Source organism: Schistocerca serialis, chromosome 4 (assembly GCF_023864345.2).
Source record: "Schistocerca serialis cubense isolate TAMUIC-IGC-003099 chromosome 4, iqSchSeri2.2, whole genome shotgun sequence".
In the NCBI taxonomy this organism is placed as follows: Eukaryota; Metazoa; Arthropoda; class Insecta; order Orthoptera; family Acrididae; genus Schistocerca; species Schistocerca serialis.
The window spans coordinates 530,610,951-530,631,478 of NC_064641.1; the positions used below are offsets into that span (position 1 = coordinate 530,610,951).

The 20,528-nt window shown below is 44.9% G+C and overlaps 1 protein-coding gene across 1 annotated transcript; it reads right to left on the reverse strand.

Annotated features, from left to right (window-relative positions):
• Positions 1-348: 348 nt before the first annotated feature.
• On the reverse strand, positions 349-19,083 carry LOC126474589 (uncharacterized). Its single transcript, XM_050102063.1, has 2 exons — positions 19,068-19,083; positions 349-770 (listed from the first exon to the last, which is right to left on the reverse strand). Exons 1-2 carry the CDS (start codon positions 19,081-19,083, stop codon positions 349-351), a joined length of 438 nt encoding a protein of 145 aa, XP_049958020.1.
• Between the last annotated feature and the right edge of the window lie 1,445 nt (positions 19,084-20,528).

Consider the following 20,528-nt stretch of genomic DNA (forward strand, 5'->3'; position numbering starts at 1 on the left):
TTCCAATACGCAGTTGATGGTTGTCCATTTTCGCAATTGCGAATACATTTCATGGGTTAAAACAGTTGGGGCCAAATTGTCTCGGGATACTGGGCTCTATGACCTCCTTCCCAACGCAACAAGCCCACGCATCCAGGCCAGAAGGAGTGCAACGTGGTCGTTATAAGACGGCTCATGCTGATAGGTTCTTTGCTTAGTTTTCTCGATTTTGTAATCAGTGAAAAATCACCACACGCCCTCTGAACCCACGAAGTTACATTACTTTCTGCCCTTTAGATTGCTTCTCTTTATTTGTCAGTCTGTGGGGGTCGATTAAACCAGGGTTTGAGATTTGTGGATTAGTTACTGTTACTCTATTGAATCGAAGCGTACGTAACGCCACAACCTCCGCTTCAACTCTGCTGCTCGAGTTGAGACGCACGGCGGTACTGCTGGCTGTAGTGGGGGTTGCCTAGCAACGGAGAGAGCTACCGTCGCCGTCCGCATTGCTGTCGGAGGCTTGGGCGGCGAGAGGTGGCGAGAGGCGTGGGCGAGGCAGCCTGTGAGGCGGGCCGGGCTCGTGCCGCGGCGGCGCCGGCGTGCTGTGCTGTGCTGTGCGGCGCGGGACGGCCTGCAGCGCGTGGCGGCCGCCTGGCCCAGTCGCGGCCGCGCCGTCCCGGCGAGCACACCCCCGCCTGCCCAGCGCGCCCGGGCAGCGTCACGCGACGCGGTGAGTGAGAGCAAGCTCGGCCCTGCCCGCTCCGCTGCCGTCGCTGCCGCGGCCGCTGCTGCTGCAACACCACCCGCTCACTGTCCTGCCTCGCCTCATTCCCATAAAACGCAGAGGCGAGCGTAAATCTACCTCTGGCACAGAACCTCCCCAGTTTGTTGTGGGATGCCGAGTTTTTGATTCTGTTCGCCGGTGATTAAACACAGGGTAACTCCAGTTTTACCCCTTTTTTCCCCAGATATCTACTGTCCCTTCTTATATTGATGTTGCTATTGTTATTATTGTTACTGTTGTTGTTGTGGTGGTGGTGGGGTTCGGTCCAAAGAGTGGTTTGATGCAGCTGTCCAAGCTAGTTTAATCAGCCCAAGCCTCTTCGTCTCTGGATAACTACTACAGCCTACATCCATCCGAATCTGTTCACTGTATTCTTGCCTAGGTCACCCTCTACAACTTTTAGTCCCCAAAGTTCCCTTCATCACCAAACTGACTATTTCTTGATGCCACAGGATATGTCCCCTCTTTTTTACCCCAAATGTCTTTTTTCCTCGAGTCTATTTAGGTCCTCCTCATTACTTATCTACCACTCTAATTTCCAGCGTTCTGCTGCAGCAGATCATTTCAAAGGTTTCTATCCTCTTCCTCTATGAACTGCTTATCGTCCACGTTTAACTTCGTGTGAGCCAACACTCCGTACAGAGTTCTTCAGCAAAGACTGAAACACAGAAATTTATATTCGATGTTAAAAAATTTTTCTTCTTCAGAAACACTTTTCTCGCCATTTACATTCTAAATTTAATATCCTCTCCTCTTCAGTCAACATCAGTTATTTTGCTGTCAAGATAGTAAAAATGATCTATTACTTTTAGTGTCTTATTTACTAATCTAATTCGCGCAGAATAAACTGAATTAATTCGACTACATTCCGTTACCCTTGTTTTACTTTTGTTAATGTTCATCTTGTATTATCTTTTTAACGCACTGTTAAACTGCACTTCCAAGTCATTTGCTGTCTCTGACAGAATTACACTGTCATCCGAAAACCGCAAAGTTTTTGTTTCTCTAACTGCACTCTAATACTCTTTCCAAATTTCTCCTTGCTTTACTTCACCCCTTGCTCAGCGAACAGATTGAATAACATTGTTGATAAGCTACAATTCTGTCTCACCCCGTTCATAACCACTAATTCCCTTTCATAACTGCCATCCAGTTTCTGTGCAAGTTGTAAATAACCTTTCGCACCCTCTATTTTATCCTTGATACGTTGTAAATTTCAAAGACTGTATTGTAGTCAACAATGAAAACGTTTTCTCTCAATATATGCTATAAATGTAGGCTCGCCTTTCTTTAACCTATCTCTCAGGGTAAGTCATAGGGTCATCAGTATTGCTTCGCGTGTTCCAGAAAGAAGCAGTCAAATGAAAATGAGACAGATAGAAAAAGTTAAGTAAACTGTTTATTATTTCCAAAGTAATCGTCATAATTATTAATACATTTATGCCACTGTCAGACAAGAAGGCTAATACCTCCATGTAAAAAAGTTTCCTATGTCTACGGAACCATGATTGTACGTAGACCTGCACCTCTTTGTCCCAAAAAAAATGACGACAACGAACGTCTTTCTTCAGGGTTCCAAAAATGTGGAAATTGCATGTGGAGGGATCGGGACTGTGTGGAGGTTGTGTAAGGGCTTCCCAGCGAAACTTCTACAGCTCATAGCAAGTGATGGGCGGGCATTATGTTGGCAGGTTGTTTCGACTACGCTGCAGAAGTTTCGCTTGGAAGCCCTTACACATTCTCCATACATGACCCATCTCCCCACATGCGATTTACGTATTTTTGGAGCCCTGAAGAAAGTCATTCTTGCCGTCGATTTGCCTCGGACAAAGAGATTCACACCTGGGTACAATCTTGGTTTCATGATTCCATAGGTAACCGAAAACATTTTTCTATGAAGGCATTGACAGTCTTGTAGCACAGTGGGATAAATGTCTTAACAGTTGTGGCGATTAATTTCGAAATAACAAACACTTTACCTCCTTTTTTCATTTGACTGCACTTAACACGTTTCTCTGGAACCCAAACTGATCTTCCCTCAAGCCAACTCCTACCAGTTCCTCCATTTGTCTGTAAATAATTCATGTTAGTATTTTGCAGCCATAACTTATTAAACTGATTATTCGATAGTATTATCAATTATTAGCAACTGCGTTATTTGTAATTTTAATTATTGCATTTATTTTTGTACATTTATGTATTATTTTGTTTTGTTTTATCATTTGTCATTGTAGGTGTTGTCTAGACACTGTATCATTGCACATCAATATTTAAGGGAAATGAAACAAAGTAATCAGCTATTGATACATCAATCCGTTATTTAACCTCTAGCATATGAGTCACTGTAAAAAAAAAAAAAGATTTTTAAAACTGACGGTACAGATACGTTAACTGGGTACTCTTACCCGTATAGATGGTTAAGACAACGCATTCTGTTAGGCAAGATATCTCGTGTGGGCACAGAGATAGCGTCCTACATCTTTATAATGCGTTTAGTTCTCATTCCACCAAAGTTTGCATTTATCATACTGCAGCCATGATCATCTCAGTCACATCTGCAACCAGGTCGAATGGGTTATTTTTCTGGTATGAGTTCTCCAGCGAGCTATTGCGACTTTTTTCTGTTCCGGGTGATCTCATTTCCTTTTTCTCTCTTCTCTTCCATATTTCTTATTCTTATTATACTATTTGTGTTTGAGAGCATTCTTCAGAGGTGATGAGCGGAAGAGTTTTTATTCCTTTCGTGAATTGAGGGCTGTTTTGGCTGGGGGCTTGTCAACAATGGACGTGTGCACTTGTGGCACTAAATTAGGGCACACACTCAGAAATTCCTGGTCGAGTTTTCTTGGCTAGATTATTGTCTGCACTCGTGGTATGGTATCGTCGTTAAGTGACTTTAGAAGACTACAGAAATAACTTATATGAAATTTCTATATGTTATGATGCATGAGAGCTTGCTCGTTGAGAAAACACAGTAATAATGGTGTGCTGCTTGACAAAGTCACATCGATTAAATATCTAGGCATAAATTGCAAAGCAATATGAAATGAAACGAGCACGTAAGGACGGCAGTAGGAAGACGAATGATAGGCCTCGGTTAATTAGGAGAGTTTTAGGAAAGTGTAACTCATCTATAAACGGGACCGAGTGTAGAGCTCTTGTGCGACCCTTTAGTGAATACTGATCGACTGCCTGGGATCCCCAACAAGTCGGATTAAAGGAAGACATCGAAGTAACACAAGGCATGCTGTTACATTTGTTACAGGTACGTTCGATCATCATGCAAAAGTTACGAAGCATCTTCGTGAACTCAAATGGAAATCTCTGGAGTGGAGACAATGTTCTTCTAGCAAAACATTTCTGCGGAACTTTAGACAACAGACATTTGCAGGTGACTGCAGAACGATTCTACTGCAGCAACGTGCATTTCGCGTAAGGACAGCGAAGACAAGATAAGAGAAATTAGTGCACGTACTGAGGTATATAGGGATTCGTTTTTCCTTCGTTCTGTTATCAAGTGCAATAGGAAAGGAAATGACTAGTGGTGGTACATGGTACCTTCAGCAATACATCATACGGTGTCTTGTGGAGTACGTATGTAGATATACATTTTTGACGATTTAAAACTATATTTTGTGTTCTGCAGTTCCACGAGAAGGAGCATAACCCTCGTCTGAATAAACATTATGGTTGCATGGGCACATTACCATTAATTCAAACGCCTTCACCACCATCTCTATTATTGCTGTCCTGTAGTAAGCACTTCTCAATAAAACGCCACGTTGGTGAGAACTATCGCCCAAAAACCGACTACATTGCAAACGTATCGTTATGTGCAGCCACATGACAGACAGCTGATACTAAGTGGAGAAGGAATCAGTTTCATGTAGACTTAAAAGCTAATGCAATAAATTAAATTGCAGTACCCGTACATTAAAACTCCTTTAATGACTAGTTGCGTTATAGTCTATCCTTATAAAATCCCTTTCTTACCTGAATGCCAAGAAAGAGTAGAGGAACAGCAAGCGAATGGTCTTTATGTTACTAACCACTGCTGCAACTGCTAGCCAATGTTAGTTCCCCACCAACTGCAGTCAACACAAACAAAATAAAGACGATAAGCATTCTTGACAGAACTTCGTTTGTAGTTCCTAAGCAGTGTTCAACACTATTGTAGTAGCCTTCCTCCTCATGCCCCCATTCGATTCTACTACGGTATGAGCCGAGAATGATTTCTGATTTTGCCATACAAAAGTCCAAATTTCAGTAATTTTACCGTCACGCTCTTTTTTTGTCATCGGCCTCACCACGATTTGCTCCTCTGTGGCAAACGTTTCATGTCAGAGCACCATTTAACCCAACATCCCTAAAAATTTGTTGGTTACATTTTGTTGTGAAGTCTCTTCCTCGAAAAAACATGAAGTGGTTTCCGTAGGTTGAGAACAACTAAGAACTTGCCATTGCTGTACACTACGTGATCAAAAGTACCCGGACAACTGGCTGAAAATGACTTACAAGTTCCTGGCGCCCTCCATCGGTAATGCTAGAATTCAGTATGGTGTTGATCCACCCTTAACCTTGATGACAGCTTCCACTCTCGCAGGCATACGTTCAATCAGGTGCTGGAAGGTTTCTTGGGGAATGGCAGCCCATTCTTCAAGGAGTGCTGCACTGAGGAGAGGAGTATTGATGTCGGTCAGTGAGACATGGCGTGAAGTCGGCGTTCCAAAACATCCAAAAGGTCTTCTATAGGGTTCAGGTGAGGACTCTGTGCAAGTAAGGCCATTACAGGGATGTTATTGACGTGTAACCACTCCGCCACAGGCGTGAATTATGAAAAGGTGCTCGATCGTGTTGAAAGATGCAATCGCCATCCCCGAATTGCTCTTCAACAGTGAGAAGTAAGAAGATGCTTAAAACATCAATGCAGGTCTGTGCTGTGATAGTGCCACGCAAAACAACAAGGGATGCAAACCCCCTCCATGAAAAACACGACCGCATCATAACACCACTGCCTCCGAATTTTACTGTTGGCACTACACACGCTGGCAGATGACGTTCACCGGCCATTCGCCATACCCACAGCCTGCTGACGGATCGCCACATTATGTACCATAATTTGTCACTGCACACAACGTTTTTCCACTGTTAAATCGTCCAATATTTACGTTCCTCACACAAGCGAGCCGTCGTTTAGCATTTACCAGGGTGAAGTGTGGCTTATGAGCAGCCGCTCGACCATGAAATCAAAGTTTTATCACCTCCCGCCTAACTGTCTTACAACTTGCAGTGTATTCTGATGCAGTTTGGAATTCCTGTGTCATAGTCTGGTTAGATGTCTGCCTATTAAACATTACAACCTTCAACAGTCGGCGGTCTCTATGAGTCAACAGACAAGGTCGGCCTTTACGCTTTTGTGTTGTACGTGTCCCTTCACGTTTTAACTTCACTATCACATCGGAAACAGTGGACCTAGGGATGTTTAGGAGTGGGGAAATCTCGCGTACAGACGTATGACACAAGTGACAGCCAATCATCTGACCACATTCGAAGTCCGTGAGTTCCACGGAGCGCCCCATTCTGCTCCCTCACGATGTCTATTGATTACTGAGGTCGCTGATATGGAGTACCTGGCGGTAGGTGGCAGCACAGTGCTCCTAATATGCAAAACATATGTTTTTGGGGGTGTCCGGATACTTTTGATCACATAGTGTATCTGTGCAAACAGGGTCGCTACTCCCAACTGACAGTATCAGATAGTAATACACATAAATATTATGCTACTGAAATGAGTACAAATATTTATGTCCAAAAGACTGACTTATTTAGAGGACAGATATTCAGCTTTCGCGAGATCGTTCTGCGAATAGGCCTGACCTGTGCCGGTTTCCCGTTCAGAGAATAAGTCCAAATTCATGAATACAACCATTTGCTGCCCGGAATAGACAGTCCGTGTCGGTGTCTTGCGTTGTCGCTGGGCTGTTGATTACACGACAGACTCATCGTCGGTGAGTGTGGGGATTCCTTCGGCGAACAGGTCAATGCTCCACAGCAGGTAAGCAAATGGTTCTGAGCACTATGCGACTTAACTTCTGAGGTCATCAGTCGCCTAGAACTTAGAACTAATTAAACCTAACTAACCTAAGGACATAACACACATCCATGCCCGAGGCAGGATTCGAACCTGCGACCGTAGCGGTCGCTCGGCTCCAGACTGCAGCGCCCAGAACCGCACGGCCACTCCGGCCGGCTAGCAGGTAAGCTACGATGGTGCTTGAACTGCAGCTACCTCTTAAGCCACGGAATGCGGCTTGTATCCTTGTTCGTGCAGTGACATCAACACTTTGCCCTGCTTATTCCACGTGACTGCTGACGTGCAACAAAATTCAAGTTATGCTAGTAAACACTGCTGTAGGCCGCTCGAACGGCTAAGGGTCTATCTCCGCCTGGCCGTTAGGCTGTCCCGTGCAACTTGCCTTGCTAAAAGGAAGGCTATCTTGCAGCGGAGATCGCTGTCACAACATACAGTATTCTTTTATACGAATGTATGGCGCCTGTTTCTACGGACTTTAAGCAGAATCAGCAGCGACAAGTGAAAATGTGTGACGGATCAGGATTCGAAAGCGGGATCTCCTACTAATCAGGCAGTTGGGCTAACTACTTCGCCATTCAGACACAATGTTTATCGCAGCTGTGCGGACTATCCCGGCACGCCTCCCAGCCGACCCGTAATACCACGTAGTGCCACCTAGTTGCCGTCCCTGTCCACGTCCTCCATGCTCGCTACTTTGAAACTCCTACAGGAGGTGGAACGTAATTGTGAATGTGCACTGAAAGCGGTGGATTCATTGTCCATCGAGATGAATCAGTTAAATGAAAGCGTAGTGTCTGTTCTTTTGGGCATGGACGGGGACTGTGGATAGGTGGCACTAGGTGGGAATGAGGGTCGCCAGGAAGGCGTGCCGATGTAGTCTGCGCGAGTGTGATAAACACCGTATCCAGATGATGCAGTGGTTAAAGCAACTGCTTAGTAAGCAGGAGATCCCGAACTCGAATCCCAATCAGGGTCATATTTTCACACGTTGCCATTAATTCCGCATAAAATCCAGATACAGCTGACATCAATAGTTCCTTTCCTTTCCATTCCTTTGTCTCTCCCCTCCCCCCATCCACCTTCAGTTTACACAATATGCAGTATTTTAACGGCCTCCTAGAGGTTCCGCTCTCCGCGGCTGTCTCTAGTACCATGGAAGTTTTTTCTTGTGGTCTTAACATTTGACCTATCATCCTTCGATTTTTCTATTTAGTTCTTTCAGTATATTCCTTTCCTTACCACTTCTCGTCATTTATTATCTTATTAGTTTTCAAAATTTTCGGCATCCTTCTGCACCATCACTGGACATATACTTGGACTGTCTTTCTTTCCAGTCTTCCTGAAATCTATAATTTACATCCGCACAGAAATTTAATCCTCCAGCCTGATTATAGTAAGGTCTATGTTTAATAACAATAGACTTCTTTCATCGTGGAATGCTCTCTCTGTTTGTGCTAGACAGTTTCTTATTGCCTCCTTGCTTCTGCCTTCATGCGTTATTTTTATTCCAAGGTTGAAAAATTTTTTCGGTTCGTCTGCTACGTAGTCTGCAGTTCTGACGTTCACCTTTTTTCTCATTTACAGTGTTCTCAGTAATTCCGTCTTTCTTTGGTTTATTATGGTGATGATTTACTGTTCTACAAGCGGGAGGAAGTATGAGGAGCAGTCAGGTAAAGACTGAACATCTGCTACAACGGGTCCATGGAATGATTCCATTCAAAAGGAATCACCACACTCGTTAAGACAGATTATCCCATTGGGGGACGACACGATCAATTCCTGTTTCGTTGAACGCGGTCGACCGCTGAAGGATCCACAAACGCACCCATTCTTGCACTTACTCATCCGAATGAAGCAGACGTCAACGCATGTCTTTCTTCAGGTAGCCAAAGATGTGAAAATCACAATGTCTGTACGGAGGAGTTGCAGTGTTTCCCAATTAAATCACTGAAGCGTAGCCTTCGTCCGATTATGGTTCCACGGCAGAGGAACTTGTTTCCATATGATTGAGAGTCCGTGTAAAGAGCAGGCGAGGGATGCAGACCACGTCAGCTACACAGCTGTCTGAAGGGTAGTCGAATAGTAGGCCCGAGCCGTACGATACACTGATAGCTGGACGAACACGTTAGACCAGTCCGCCCACAACTGAGTGCACCTATGCCATGACGCCCTGCCATTCCTCTATCACAGTGGTGACAGTAGAGAAATGTAACGACGTTGGGACCACCTGTCGCGTGGACTGTGTATTTTGGCGGGTGTTTGGTTTTCATTTGATTGCACCTTATAATGTGTGTCTAGACTCTTAATGGAAGGGTTTCTAGGAATTTAGAGAGTAAAACTCTTCGCAATGTACAATTTCTTTTCTTTAGAGTCTTCCAATGTAGTTTGGTGAACATTTCTGTGATGCTCTTCACGCTAATTAAAACTTGTGAGTATTCGCTAAGCTCTTCCACGAGCATTTTTTGTCTCGTCCGTTAACGTTCCATAGCAGAAGTGTCAGACCCATGGATCTGAACTTAGGAATTGGCCTAACTATACGTCAGCAGCCGACTTACTTCGTATGTCGCTAATAAATCCTCATAATTCTTGATTATCAGAGTAGCTCATCAGAAGATTATCTTGGGAATTTGTCACCGTATAGAGTAGGGTAAACATAGTCATGTGTAGGGACTGTGGTTGTTGTGAGCGGACGCAAGGAGAATTGGCCACTCTTCGGGGGCAGGTGGAGGCTTTGTCTGTTAGGCTCATCGAGCTCGAGGTGCAGGCGTCGGCTCGTAGTGGCGTTGGGGCAACTGTGGTGAGACCTATGCCTACTTCGGTGGCCTTGGAATCACATGGAACCCCTGATGTCGCTGCGTCTTCCGGCAGTGAGCATCTTACCGGTCAGCCATCACTCCAGGGTGAATGGCGGACAGTGGTGGGCTCGCGCGTGCCTGGCCGAAAGGCGAAGGTGGGATCTGGCCGCGTGGCAGCTGCCTTACCCCTTTCCAACAGGTACGGGGTGCTTCCTAGTGGTGATGACATCGTTTCCGAGCCACCACAGGATGCCTTGCCTGTTGGGCCAGTGGCCGATTCTCCGGCAAGGTCCCGACAGTCACAGAGGGCGGGCCTATTAGTTATAGGGAGCTCCAACGTTAGGCGGGTTATGGAGCCCCTCAGGAAAATAGCGGGTAGGTCGGGGAAGAATGCCAGTGTGCACTCGGTGTGCTTGCCGGGGGGTCTCGTCCGTAATGTGGAGGAGGCCCTTCCGGCAGCTATTGAACGCACTGGGTGTGACCGGCTGCAGATAGTAGCACATGTCGGAACGAATGACGCCTGCCGCTTGGGTTCTGAGGCCATCCTTGGTTCCTTCCGGCGGCTGGCTGATTTGGTGAAGACAACCAGCATCGCACGCGGAGTGCAAGCTGAGCTTAATATCTGCAGCATAGTGCCCAGAGTCGATCGCGGTCCTCTGGTTTGGAGCCGTGTGGAGGGTCTAAACCAGAGGCTCAGACGACTCTGCGACTATAATGGTTGCAAATTCATCGACCTCCGTTATTGGGTGGAGAACTGTAGGGCCCCCCTAGACAGGCCAGGCGTGCACTACACACCGGAAGCAGCTACTAGGGTAGCAGAGTACGTGTGGCGTGCACACGGGGGTTTTTTAGGTTAGAGGGACCCCCCCTTGGGCGAAACGATAAAATACCTGACGGCTTATCAGAGAGGACATTATCATCGTTGATAAAAAACAGGAAAAGTTAACGTAATATTGGTAAACTGCAGGAGTATCCAGGGCAAGGTTCCTGAATTAGTATCTCTTATTGAAGGAAATAGTGCGCATATAGTATTAGGAACGGAAAGTTGGTTAAAACCGGAAGTGAACAGTAACGAAATCCTAGACACAGAATGGAATATATACCGCAAGGATAGGATAAACGCCAATGGTGGAGGAGTATTTATAGCAGTAAAGAATTCAATAATATCCAGTGAAGTTATTAGCGAATGCGAATGTGAAATAATCTGGGTTAAGTTAAGTATCAAAGGTGGGTCAGATATGATAGTCGGATGCTTCTATAGACCACCTGCATCAGCAACCGTAGTAGTTGAGCGCCTCAGAGAGAACCTGCAGAACGTCGTGAAGAAGTTTCGTGATCATACTATTGTAATAGGGGGAGACTTCAATCTACCAGGTATAGAATGGGATAGTCACACAATCAGAACTGGAGCCAGGGACAGAGACTCTTGTGACATTATCTTGACTGCCTTGTCCGAGAATTACTTCGAGCAGATAGTTAGAGAACCAACTCGTGAAGCTAACGTTTTAGACCTCATAGCAACAAATAGACCGGAACTTTTCGACTCCGTGAATGTAGAAGAGGGTATCAGTGATCATAAGTCAGTGGTTGCATCAAGGACTACAAGTGTAATAAGAAATGCCAAGAAAGGAAGGAAAATATATTTGCTTAACAAGAGTGATAGGGCACAAATCGCAGAATATCTGAGTGACCACCATCAAACGTTCATTTCTGAGGAAGAGGATGTGGAACAAAAATGGAAAAAATTCAGAAACATCGTCCAGTACGCCTTAGATAAGTTCGTACCGACTAAGGTCCAAAGCGAGGGGAAAGATCCACCGTGGTATAACAATCATGTACGAAAGGTACTACGGAAACAAAGAAAGCTTCATCATAGGTTTAAGAGTAGTCGAATCATAGCTGATAAGGAAAAGCTGAACGAAGCGAAAAAGAGCGTAAAGAGAGCAATGAGAGAAGCATTCAACGAATTCGAACATAAAACATTGGCAAACAATCTAAACAAGAACCCTAAAAAGTTTTGGTCATATGTAAAATCGGTAAGCGGATCTAAATCCCCTATTCAGTCACTCGTTGACCACGATGGCACCGAAACAGAGGACGACCGAAGAAAGGCAGAAATACTGAATTCAGTGTTCCGAAACTGTTTCACTGCGGAAAATCGTAACACGATCCCTGACTTCAGCCGTCGCACGGACGCCAAAATGGAAAATATTGAAATAAACGATATCGGAATTGAAAAACAACTGCTATCACTTAGTAGCGGAAAAGCATCCGGACCAGACGAGATACCCTTAAGATTCTACAGTGATTATGCTAAAGAACTTGCCCCCTTTCTATCAGCAATTTATCGTAGATCGCTGGAAGAACGTAAAGTACCTAGCGACTGGAAGAAAGCGCAGGTCGTTCCCATTTTCAAGAAGGGTCATAAATCAGATGCGAATAATTATAGGCCTATTTCGCTTACGTCAATCTGTTGTAGAATAATGGAACATGTTTTGTGTTCTCGTATTATGACGTTCTTAGATAATACAAATCTCCTTCATCATAACCAACATGGATTTCGCAAACAGAGATCATGTGAAACTCAGCTCGCCCTATTTGCCCAAGAAATTCACAGTGCCGTAGACACTGGCGAGCAGATTGATGCCGTATTCCTGGACTTCAGGAAGGCATTTGATACGGTTCCGCACTTACGTTTAGTGAAAAAAATACGAGCTTACGGAATATCGGACCAGGTTTGTGATTGGATTCAGGATTTCCTAGAAGAAAGAACACAACATGTCATTCTTAACGGTTCAAAATCTGCAGATGTAGAGGTAATTTCGGGAATACCGCAGGGAAGCGTGATAGGACCTTTATTGTTTACAATATACATAAATGACTTAGTTGACAACATCGGTAGCTCCGTGAGGCTATTTGCAGATGACACGGTTGTCTACAAGAAAGTAGCAACATCAGAAGACTCGTACGTACTCCAGGAGGACCTGCAGAGGATTAATGCATGGTGCGACAGCTGGCAGCTTTCCCTAAACGTAGATAAATGTAATATAATGCGCATACATAGAGGCAGAAATCCATTCCAGTACGATTATGCCACAGGTGGTAAATCATTGGAAGCGGTAACGACCGTAAAATACTTAGGAGTTACTATCCGGAGCGATCTGAAGTGGAATGATCACATAAAACAAATAGTGGGAAAAGCAGGCGCCAGGTTGAGATTCATAGGAAGAATTCTAAGAAAATGTGACTCATCGACGAAAGAAGTAGCTTACAAAACGCTTGTTCGTCCGATTCTTGAGTATTGCTCATCAGTATGGGACCCTTACCAGGTTGGATTAATAGAAGAGATAGACATGATCCAGCGAAAAGCAGCGCGATTCGTCATGGGGACATTTAGTCAGCGCGAGAGCGTTACGGAGATGCTGAACAAGCTCCAGTGGCGGACACTTCAAGAAAGGCGTTACGCAATACGGAGAGGTTTATTATCGAAATTACGAGAGAGCACATTCCGGGAAGAGATGGGCAACATATTACTACCGCCCACATATATCTCGCGTAATGATCACAACGAAAAGATCCGAGAAATTAGAGCAAATACGGAGACTTACAAGCAGTCGTTCTTCCCACGCACAATTCGTGAATGGAACAGGGAAGGGGGGATCAGATAGTGGTACAATAAGTACCCTCCGCCACACACCGTAAGGTGGCTCGCGGAGTATAGATGTAGATGTAGATGTAGATAATTATTCCCGAATCCTTCAGTGAAGCAGCTAACCTCTCGACAGCTAGATTTATTCAGTAGTCCATCTCAAATCGCTCCGGACAGATACTCCAAGATAACGCATTATTGTGACTGGTTCCAGTGCGTGATTGTCAGTTCTGTTGTCAATCGAGCTGCAGTCACAATAGTACCCTCCTCTGTCCATTAGGAGGAGAGATTTACGTAAGAACAGAGAGTAAAATTGAATTTCACCGACAGTCCTTTCCAAGTCTTTGTTTAGTGCCAGCTTTTTTAACTTTGATCATCTGTGGTTTAATAACGAGAAATTCATTTTCCTTCTATTACATTTCTTAAATCTTTGCTACCGTTATAAGCGACTGCGTGACATATACTGTCAATGTATATGTTAATGTCGGAACTGCCTCACAGAACGTCGATGCCTATTTGCACTGCCTGACAAAAGTGAAGCACTCAGAAGAGGAGGAGGGAATGAAATGAAACTTCATGGTTGAGATGATATGTGACGTTCTTTCAGGGACTGCAAAATCGAGTCAGATTTCTAAAGAACTTTGTAGTATTAACTTAGTTGTCAGTATGACGTTGCAATCCCTCTGTCCTGGATACATGCAAAGATTCAGTTGGTTGGGAAGACTTTCATAAGAGCGTTGTATACTCTTCTGAGGCAAGGTGGCCTAAAAAGGTCGCATGAGAGGTAACACATGTGGACGTAGGATATCCGTGACGTATCTGTTGTGCCATCCGCTATTGGATGGCTCTCTGCACCATGATGTCGTGAGTATGTGCCTCTCCAAAAGATTGGAAGAATGAGGCCTCTCGAAACTGAGGAGTTACTTGACTGAGTAGTAGCGACTCAGGTGTCGTAAAGTGACATACGGCCGGGAGAGCGGTATGCTGACCACATGCCCCTTCATATCCTCATCCAGTGATTCCTGTGGGCTGAGGATGACACAGCGGCCGATCAGCACGGTTGGGCCTTCATGGCCTATTCGGCTAGAGCTTAATTTTTTAATGGCGCCTCTCCCCAGGCTGCCGTCATACTCGCCTACAATGGTCATCTGGTGTGGTGCAACAATGCTATTCATTGCTAACACAGTATGACGCCAGTCATCAGCAGTTCATGCTTCCCAGTCATGGAATTACTCCAAACGTAAGTGTTTGTATTGTACTAATGGCAGATTACGCATTTGACTGTAATGGCCTAGGCCGAGATCACTGCGGTTGCAGGATGGGGAAGCAGGGAGTACGGTGGTGAGGGCAGTTGGAACTCTGTGCGCTAACGAAGTATCATTAGCAAGACATAAATTTTTGCGGATTAAGTGCTACATCTAAATCATCTTCTACGTGGCAGAAGCAAAGAAGGCTGTGTACAAAGCACATAGTGTAGAAAGCATTGAAGTGCAGGTTCAGCAGATTCTCAAGGTCGCTGTCACCATCGTTGTCTGCTCAATCAATATGCGATGACGTCCACGCAAGGATGTGGGGTGACAGTTGCAGCTCGTACAGTTGTGTGGACCACCATCTCATTGATTGCTTGTTAATAGGACACTCTCATGGACAGCGAAGTGGTGTGCCCGAGTAAACTCCAGCAGCTTTGGATGGCATGTAGATGGTAGTGTAGAATTAAGATGCACATCTGCCCCAGATATAGGTTGTGGGCACTGGTGTCTGCTCACAGATGAAAGGCTGGGGGCACCATCCAGATACATCGACAAGTAGACACTGCACCAAACGCCATCAGTTCGGCTCTGAGCGAGCCAGAGGTAGAATTCCTCAGCACTTCACATCTGTGGTTGAGATGTTGGATGCTGACAACGACCTGGTTCTGTATACAAGGCAAGCAGCAGTCTCGAAAGTAAAAGTCACCTACAAATGGTATGCAGTACATCACAGGGTTGGCATCATCGATCGCTCGCTACAACTGCCATATGGGTTTGGAAGCATGAGTGTTTATTTCTGTCCATCTGACACAATGACGTTATGTCTTGCTGAGGATGACAACATTTGTCCTCGTTTTCACTGTTAACCAGCCTTTTTTGGCGCTCCTCAGTGTCACGTCAGTGGCTTTCAGGGATTCAGATTGATTCTTTTCTACCATGTCAGTGGGCTGATAGGCTTTCTTACAGAACATGGTGCTGTGCGAAGAAATGACTTTATGATCCCTCGTCAGTGTGGTTAAGTTACTGAATTAACTATGCAGACTTCTACCCGATTGAGGTGAAGAAATAGCTTCCAGAGTGGTGCAATATTATTTGCATATCGGCTCTGCTCTTTTTCTGTTCGTCATTCTGACTGCTACACTGTGCTGCCTGGCTGGAGAAAGCTGTAAGATAATTTTCATCTGCCCGTGATAGCTTTCTGCAGCGCAGCAGGATGGCAATTTCTTAGTCCGGCTGCTGCTAGTCATTGACCAACCGCACAGGATAGCGCAGAATGCTGCAGGGAATCCATAATTTGTTTCCAGATGGAATAGTTGGAATAGTAACAATCAAGACCCTCTACGAGGTATGATGTTTCTCTTGTAGCGTCTGCGTCTGGAGCTATTGGAGCCTTTCTTTGTCCGCCGCGTTTACGAATAGGCCCGTGATGAAAAGTGCAGTTCTGCTTTGCACATCCCCCGATTCCTGTACTAATGATACGAGAAGAGAGTCACAGTCTTACAAAGAACTGTAAAAAAAATCCATTGAACATACGTTCTGTAATAAAAAGTCCTTCTTACGGGCAACCGCAGCTGTATAAGTCCATTTTGGAAAATGAGGAACCTGCAGAATAGTTGCTTAATCCACAATCTTTTTATCGTGCCCACGACCGGTTTCGGAAGACTTAAAGTTGCATCATCTGGAGTAAAAAATAAAATCACCTGATCATCTGTCCTCAACCCCATGTTGTTAAGAAACCATAGAACCCTTTTGACATAGATTTTTAAGTGTTCCGAAACCGGTCGTGTGCACAATAAAAAGATTGTGAACTAAGCGACTGTTCTGCGGTTTCTTCGTTGTTCAAAATATGTTTTGTAAGATACTCCCTTCGATGATTAATTACACGTCATTAAGATATTTCCAATGAATGTCAGTCTGTCATTCACTTTTCTTACATTAGGCAGTTAAATGTGGTTGATACAAAATCTGTGGTAAGGTCTTATGGGATCAAACTGCTGAGGTCATCGGTCCCCAAGCTTACACACTATTTAATCTAACTTAAACTAACTTACGACACACACACACACACACACACACACACACACACACACACACACACACACAAATGCCCGAGGGAGGACTCGAACCTCCGATGGGAGCAGCCGCGCGGACCGTGACAAGACGCCCAAGACCGCGCGGCCACCCCGCTGGTTGTTACACACTGAATCACTACAGATGATTAGTCCTAGATATTTAACAACCATAATGGTATCCAGCGATCGGTCACTCATTGTGTAATTAAATGATAATGTATATTTACAACTGTTTACTTACAATGATTTCTTTTACGCGTAAAGGGGCTGGCAGCCTCTACACCTAATGCTGGGATTTTTCAGGTCTTCCTTATTGCTTCACAACTTTATGGCGTGCGATTACCCTGAATACAACAGAATGGTATGCAGACAGCCAACTGGAGCTTCAGCCGTTATCCACCAGGTGACTTTTATACATCTCAGAGAGTAAAAGCCACGCAGTACTTAGTATGGAAACACCACATTCTACAGCGGTATTGTAGCCAGTAAGTGCATACAGTACCTAGAATGACCAGAGGCATCTTGGCCATGCTCGTCGCGTGGCAAGCTCGATGTCTGATACGATGTCGATGGAGTTTTTCTGAAGTGTGTGAAATGGGTAGTTTCCGAGAGTACAGACAATAGTGCCATAGAACTAGATGCAGGGTCCGACTCTTGTCACTGAAGCTCTACGTCATTCTCATGGATTACCGTATACCTGCCAAAGAGAGCAGGAAAAACTGCCGGCCTTCGGCAGTCAAACGGCCAGAGAAGAAACCTCTTGAGAACAGCAACGAACAGTTGCCGGAGTGGCCGAGCGGTTCTAGGCGCTGCAGTCTGGAACCGCGCGGCCGCTACGGTCGCAGGTTCGAATCCTGCCTCGGGCATGGATGTGTGTGATGTCCTTAGGTTAGTTAGGTTTAAGTGGTTCTAAGTTCTAGGGGACTGATGTCCTCAGCAGCTAAGTTCCATAGTGCTCAGAGCCATTTGAACCATTTGAAGCAACGGACAGTGATTCTTTGAATGGCGTTTTAGTTTTCACACCGTGTTTATTACTCACTCGTTGTCGTCGAATTCAAAGATAGTATAAAAAAATGGTGATTCTAACATATAATGAGTGAAAAGTTAACAAACGGACCTTCATTAAGAACTGAAGGCATATCCTTGTACATTTACTGAGTATTATCGAATGTTAATTCATTCGAAAAACTGCTGTCTGTATTGAAAACTGACATTTGTATACTAAATACCGTGATGACGGATTGTTTTTTTTCGATTGTTCTAGTAGCTGTGGCAGATAGCAATTACCGTTTCACTTATATCATATGGCAGGCTGTGATTACAAACGAGACCCAAAGTTTTTCAACGCAACAGGTCGACAGTAAAGAAATTAGTCACCGACTACAACTTTGCCTCAATCAGGACCTATTGTAAACTGTCTTACCCATACACCTCTTCCATTAGTATAATGGGTAGTCAAATGGAAAATGATATATTTTCTATTTTCTCTATGTGAAAACATCTTAAGGCCTTTTCCAGAAGAAAACTAGTAATATTGAAACTTCCTAGCAGATTAAAACTGTGTGCCGGACCGAGACTCGAACTCGGGACCTTTGCCTTTCGTGGGCAAGTGCTCTACCAGCTGAGCTACTCAAGCACAACTCACGCCCCGTCCTTTCTTTCAGGAGTGCTAGTTCTGCAGGTTCGCAGGAGAGCTTCTGTAAAGTTTGGAAGGTAGGATACGAGGTACCGGCAGAAGTAAAGTTGTGAGGAGGGGGCGTGAGTCATGCTTGGGTAGCTCAGTTGGTAGAGCACTTGCCCGCGAAAGGCAAAGTTCCCGAGTTCGAGTCTCGGTCCGGCACACAGTTTTAATCTGCCAGGAAGTTTCATATCAGCGCACAATCCGCTGCAGAGTGAAAATCTCATTCTGGATAGTAATATTGTTGAATATGCATGTAGCATTTTAGCAAATAAACGGTGGACTTTGCACCGGTCAATAGATGGGAGTCTTGAATTCGTTGACATTATAGTTACACCATGTTATTTACTTCAAAACTGTAAGAATTACTGACAGTTACAAATATGGGGACACGCTGACGTATCCGTGACAAGTATGTCCTCATGCGGAACTGGAAGTAACACAAGCTGTAAATTTGTCAAGGCCACTTTGCACACTATTTCTGCTGTAGCGATGCATCAGAGGTTGGCAAAACTGGTGTAAGGTGTCAGTCTTAATGCTTATCCTAGCCAGAATATGATGAACTTGCCTGGAAATATTTGATTGACAGTCTTCGTGTAATCAACTTTATTTCTTTCTTCTAGTTCCGTTTTATCCCACCCTCTCCCAATAAACACCATCATAAATGACAGCGATGAATTTGTCTTCGTGCTTCTTTTTGTATGGGATTTACGACTTATGCCGTAAATACACCGATGTTGTTGTAGCTCTAGCGTTAACAGCTTACCATCCGCATAATCCATGTTGCACATTACCACTGAAACGTTGTGATCCTGAGAGCACTACAGGTAGAACGTCAAGTGAAATGTTGCTCCTGTGAATACTCTGGCAGCTGGAATTCCTGCAGAGAAATTGTCCGAGGCGCGTTCTGCTACGTGTGACCTTGAAGACGCGAACCGCCTGTGGAGCAGTGGAGTGCATTCTAGCGCTGAGTGGCCACTCTCACATGACGCTGCATTGCTATTTTTGCCGTGTTTTATTCAGCTCGAATCCCGCTGATAAAGTTCGCAAATGTGGCCGTAGTCTCGTGCAGCGTGATGCGTCACAAGGCTCGAACCAAGCTTGCAACTTCTGACGGAACAAACACGGTCTAATGGAGCAGCAACCACCAGACTGACGCGATGTAGCTGCACCTTTTGGCAAGCCAAGACGCTGGCAGATGAGTGTGGTGCACTCCACTTCTGTCACGAGCTGTCTTTGCTTGTGGCAATCTGTGAACGCTTCTGCTGTGGTTGTGCAGTTGTGTCCAGAAAAGTAAGAAAGATCCCGAGATCAACAGGCATTTTGTTTATAGTTGGGAAAAATATTCAAGAATCTACAGCCACAGCAGTGCTGAACACAGCAACAGGAACGTTCAAGATAGAGCGTGGGAAAGGATTGGAAGTGAAATATCAGAGACAGATACAATAATTAAATTAATGTAAGTTAAACGTCGAAGAGAACCAAATACAAATACATAAGATGCCTTTCTATTATACATGTCTGCAGATGAATAAAATCGTCTCGGTTTTCAAGCTATATCACTTAGAATAAAACACAGGAGCTTTCGCCGGCTGTTTCCGCCATCAGCAATATGACAGAGACTGGGTATACATGCTTAGTAGGGCATGAAGGCAGGGTTTGGATATGGATCAAAAGCAAATATGGATGCTTGACGCCTGTAGGACGAGGGGAGTGACAGTTTCAAACGTGGTGCTATCCCCTCGCGCCACATGATGTCACTTGGTCCTGCAGCAGGCCGGAGTTGCTATGAGCTTCTCGACTTGTTTCGCCATGTGCCGGTATGCATTATTCCAGCCCTCTCCGGAAGGCTACACATGCTTCTATCGCTGCTATACATGCGGAACACGGTGCCAACCCTGGCACTGAGTGGTGTTTTATTGCTGAAGCCGAGAAGATTTTATTCAGCCATGCCGCCGCGGAAGACACCGAGGACATATGTCATTCCTGTGTGGTGTCGACATAAAGCGGAAAAGGAAATCACATCTGCTACGTTGTCTAGCTTTTTTACAATTCTGCCAGGACAAGGAGGTAATTTCTCTTTTTGCTTTAGACATGCACCACATTCGACCTGTTGCAGTATACAGAAAACTGAAAACACTTTTCACGCTGTAGTGAGACAGACAGTGGAGCAAAAACATGAGCTTCATCTCAATGCTAAGCCCACTTGATTGCCTTCTATGTCTCC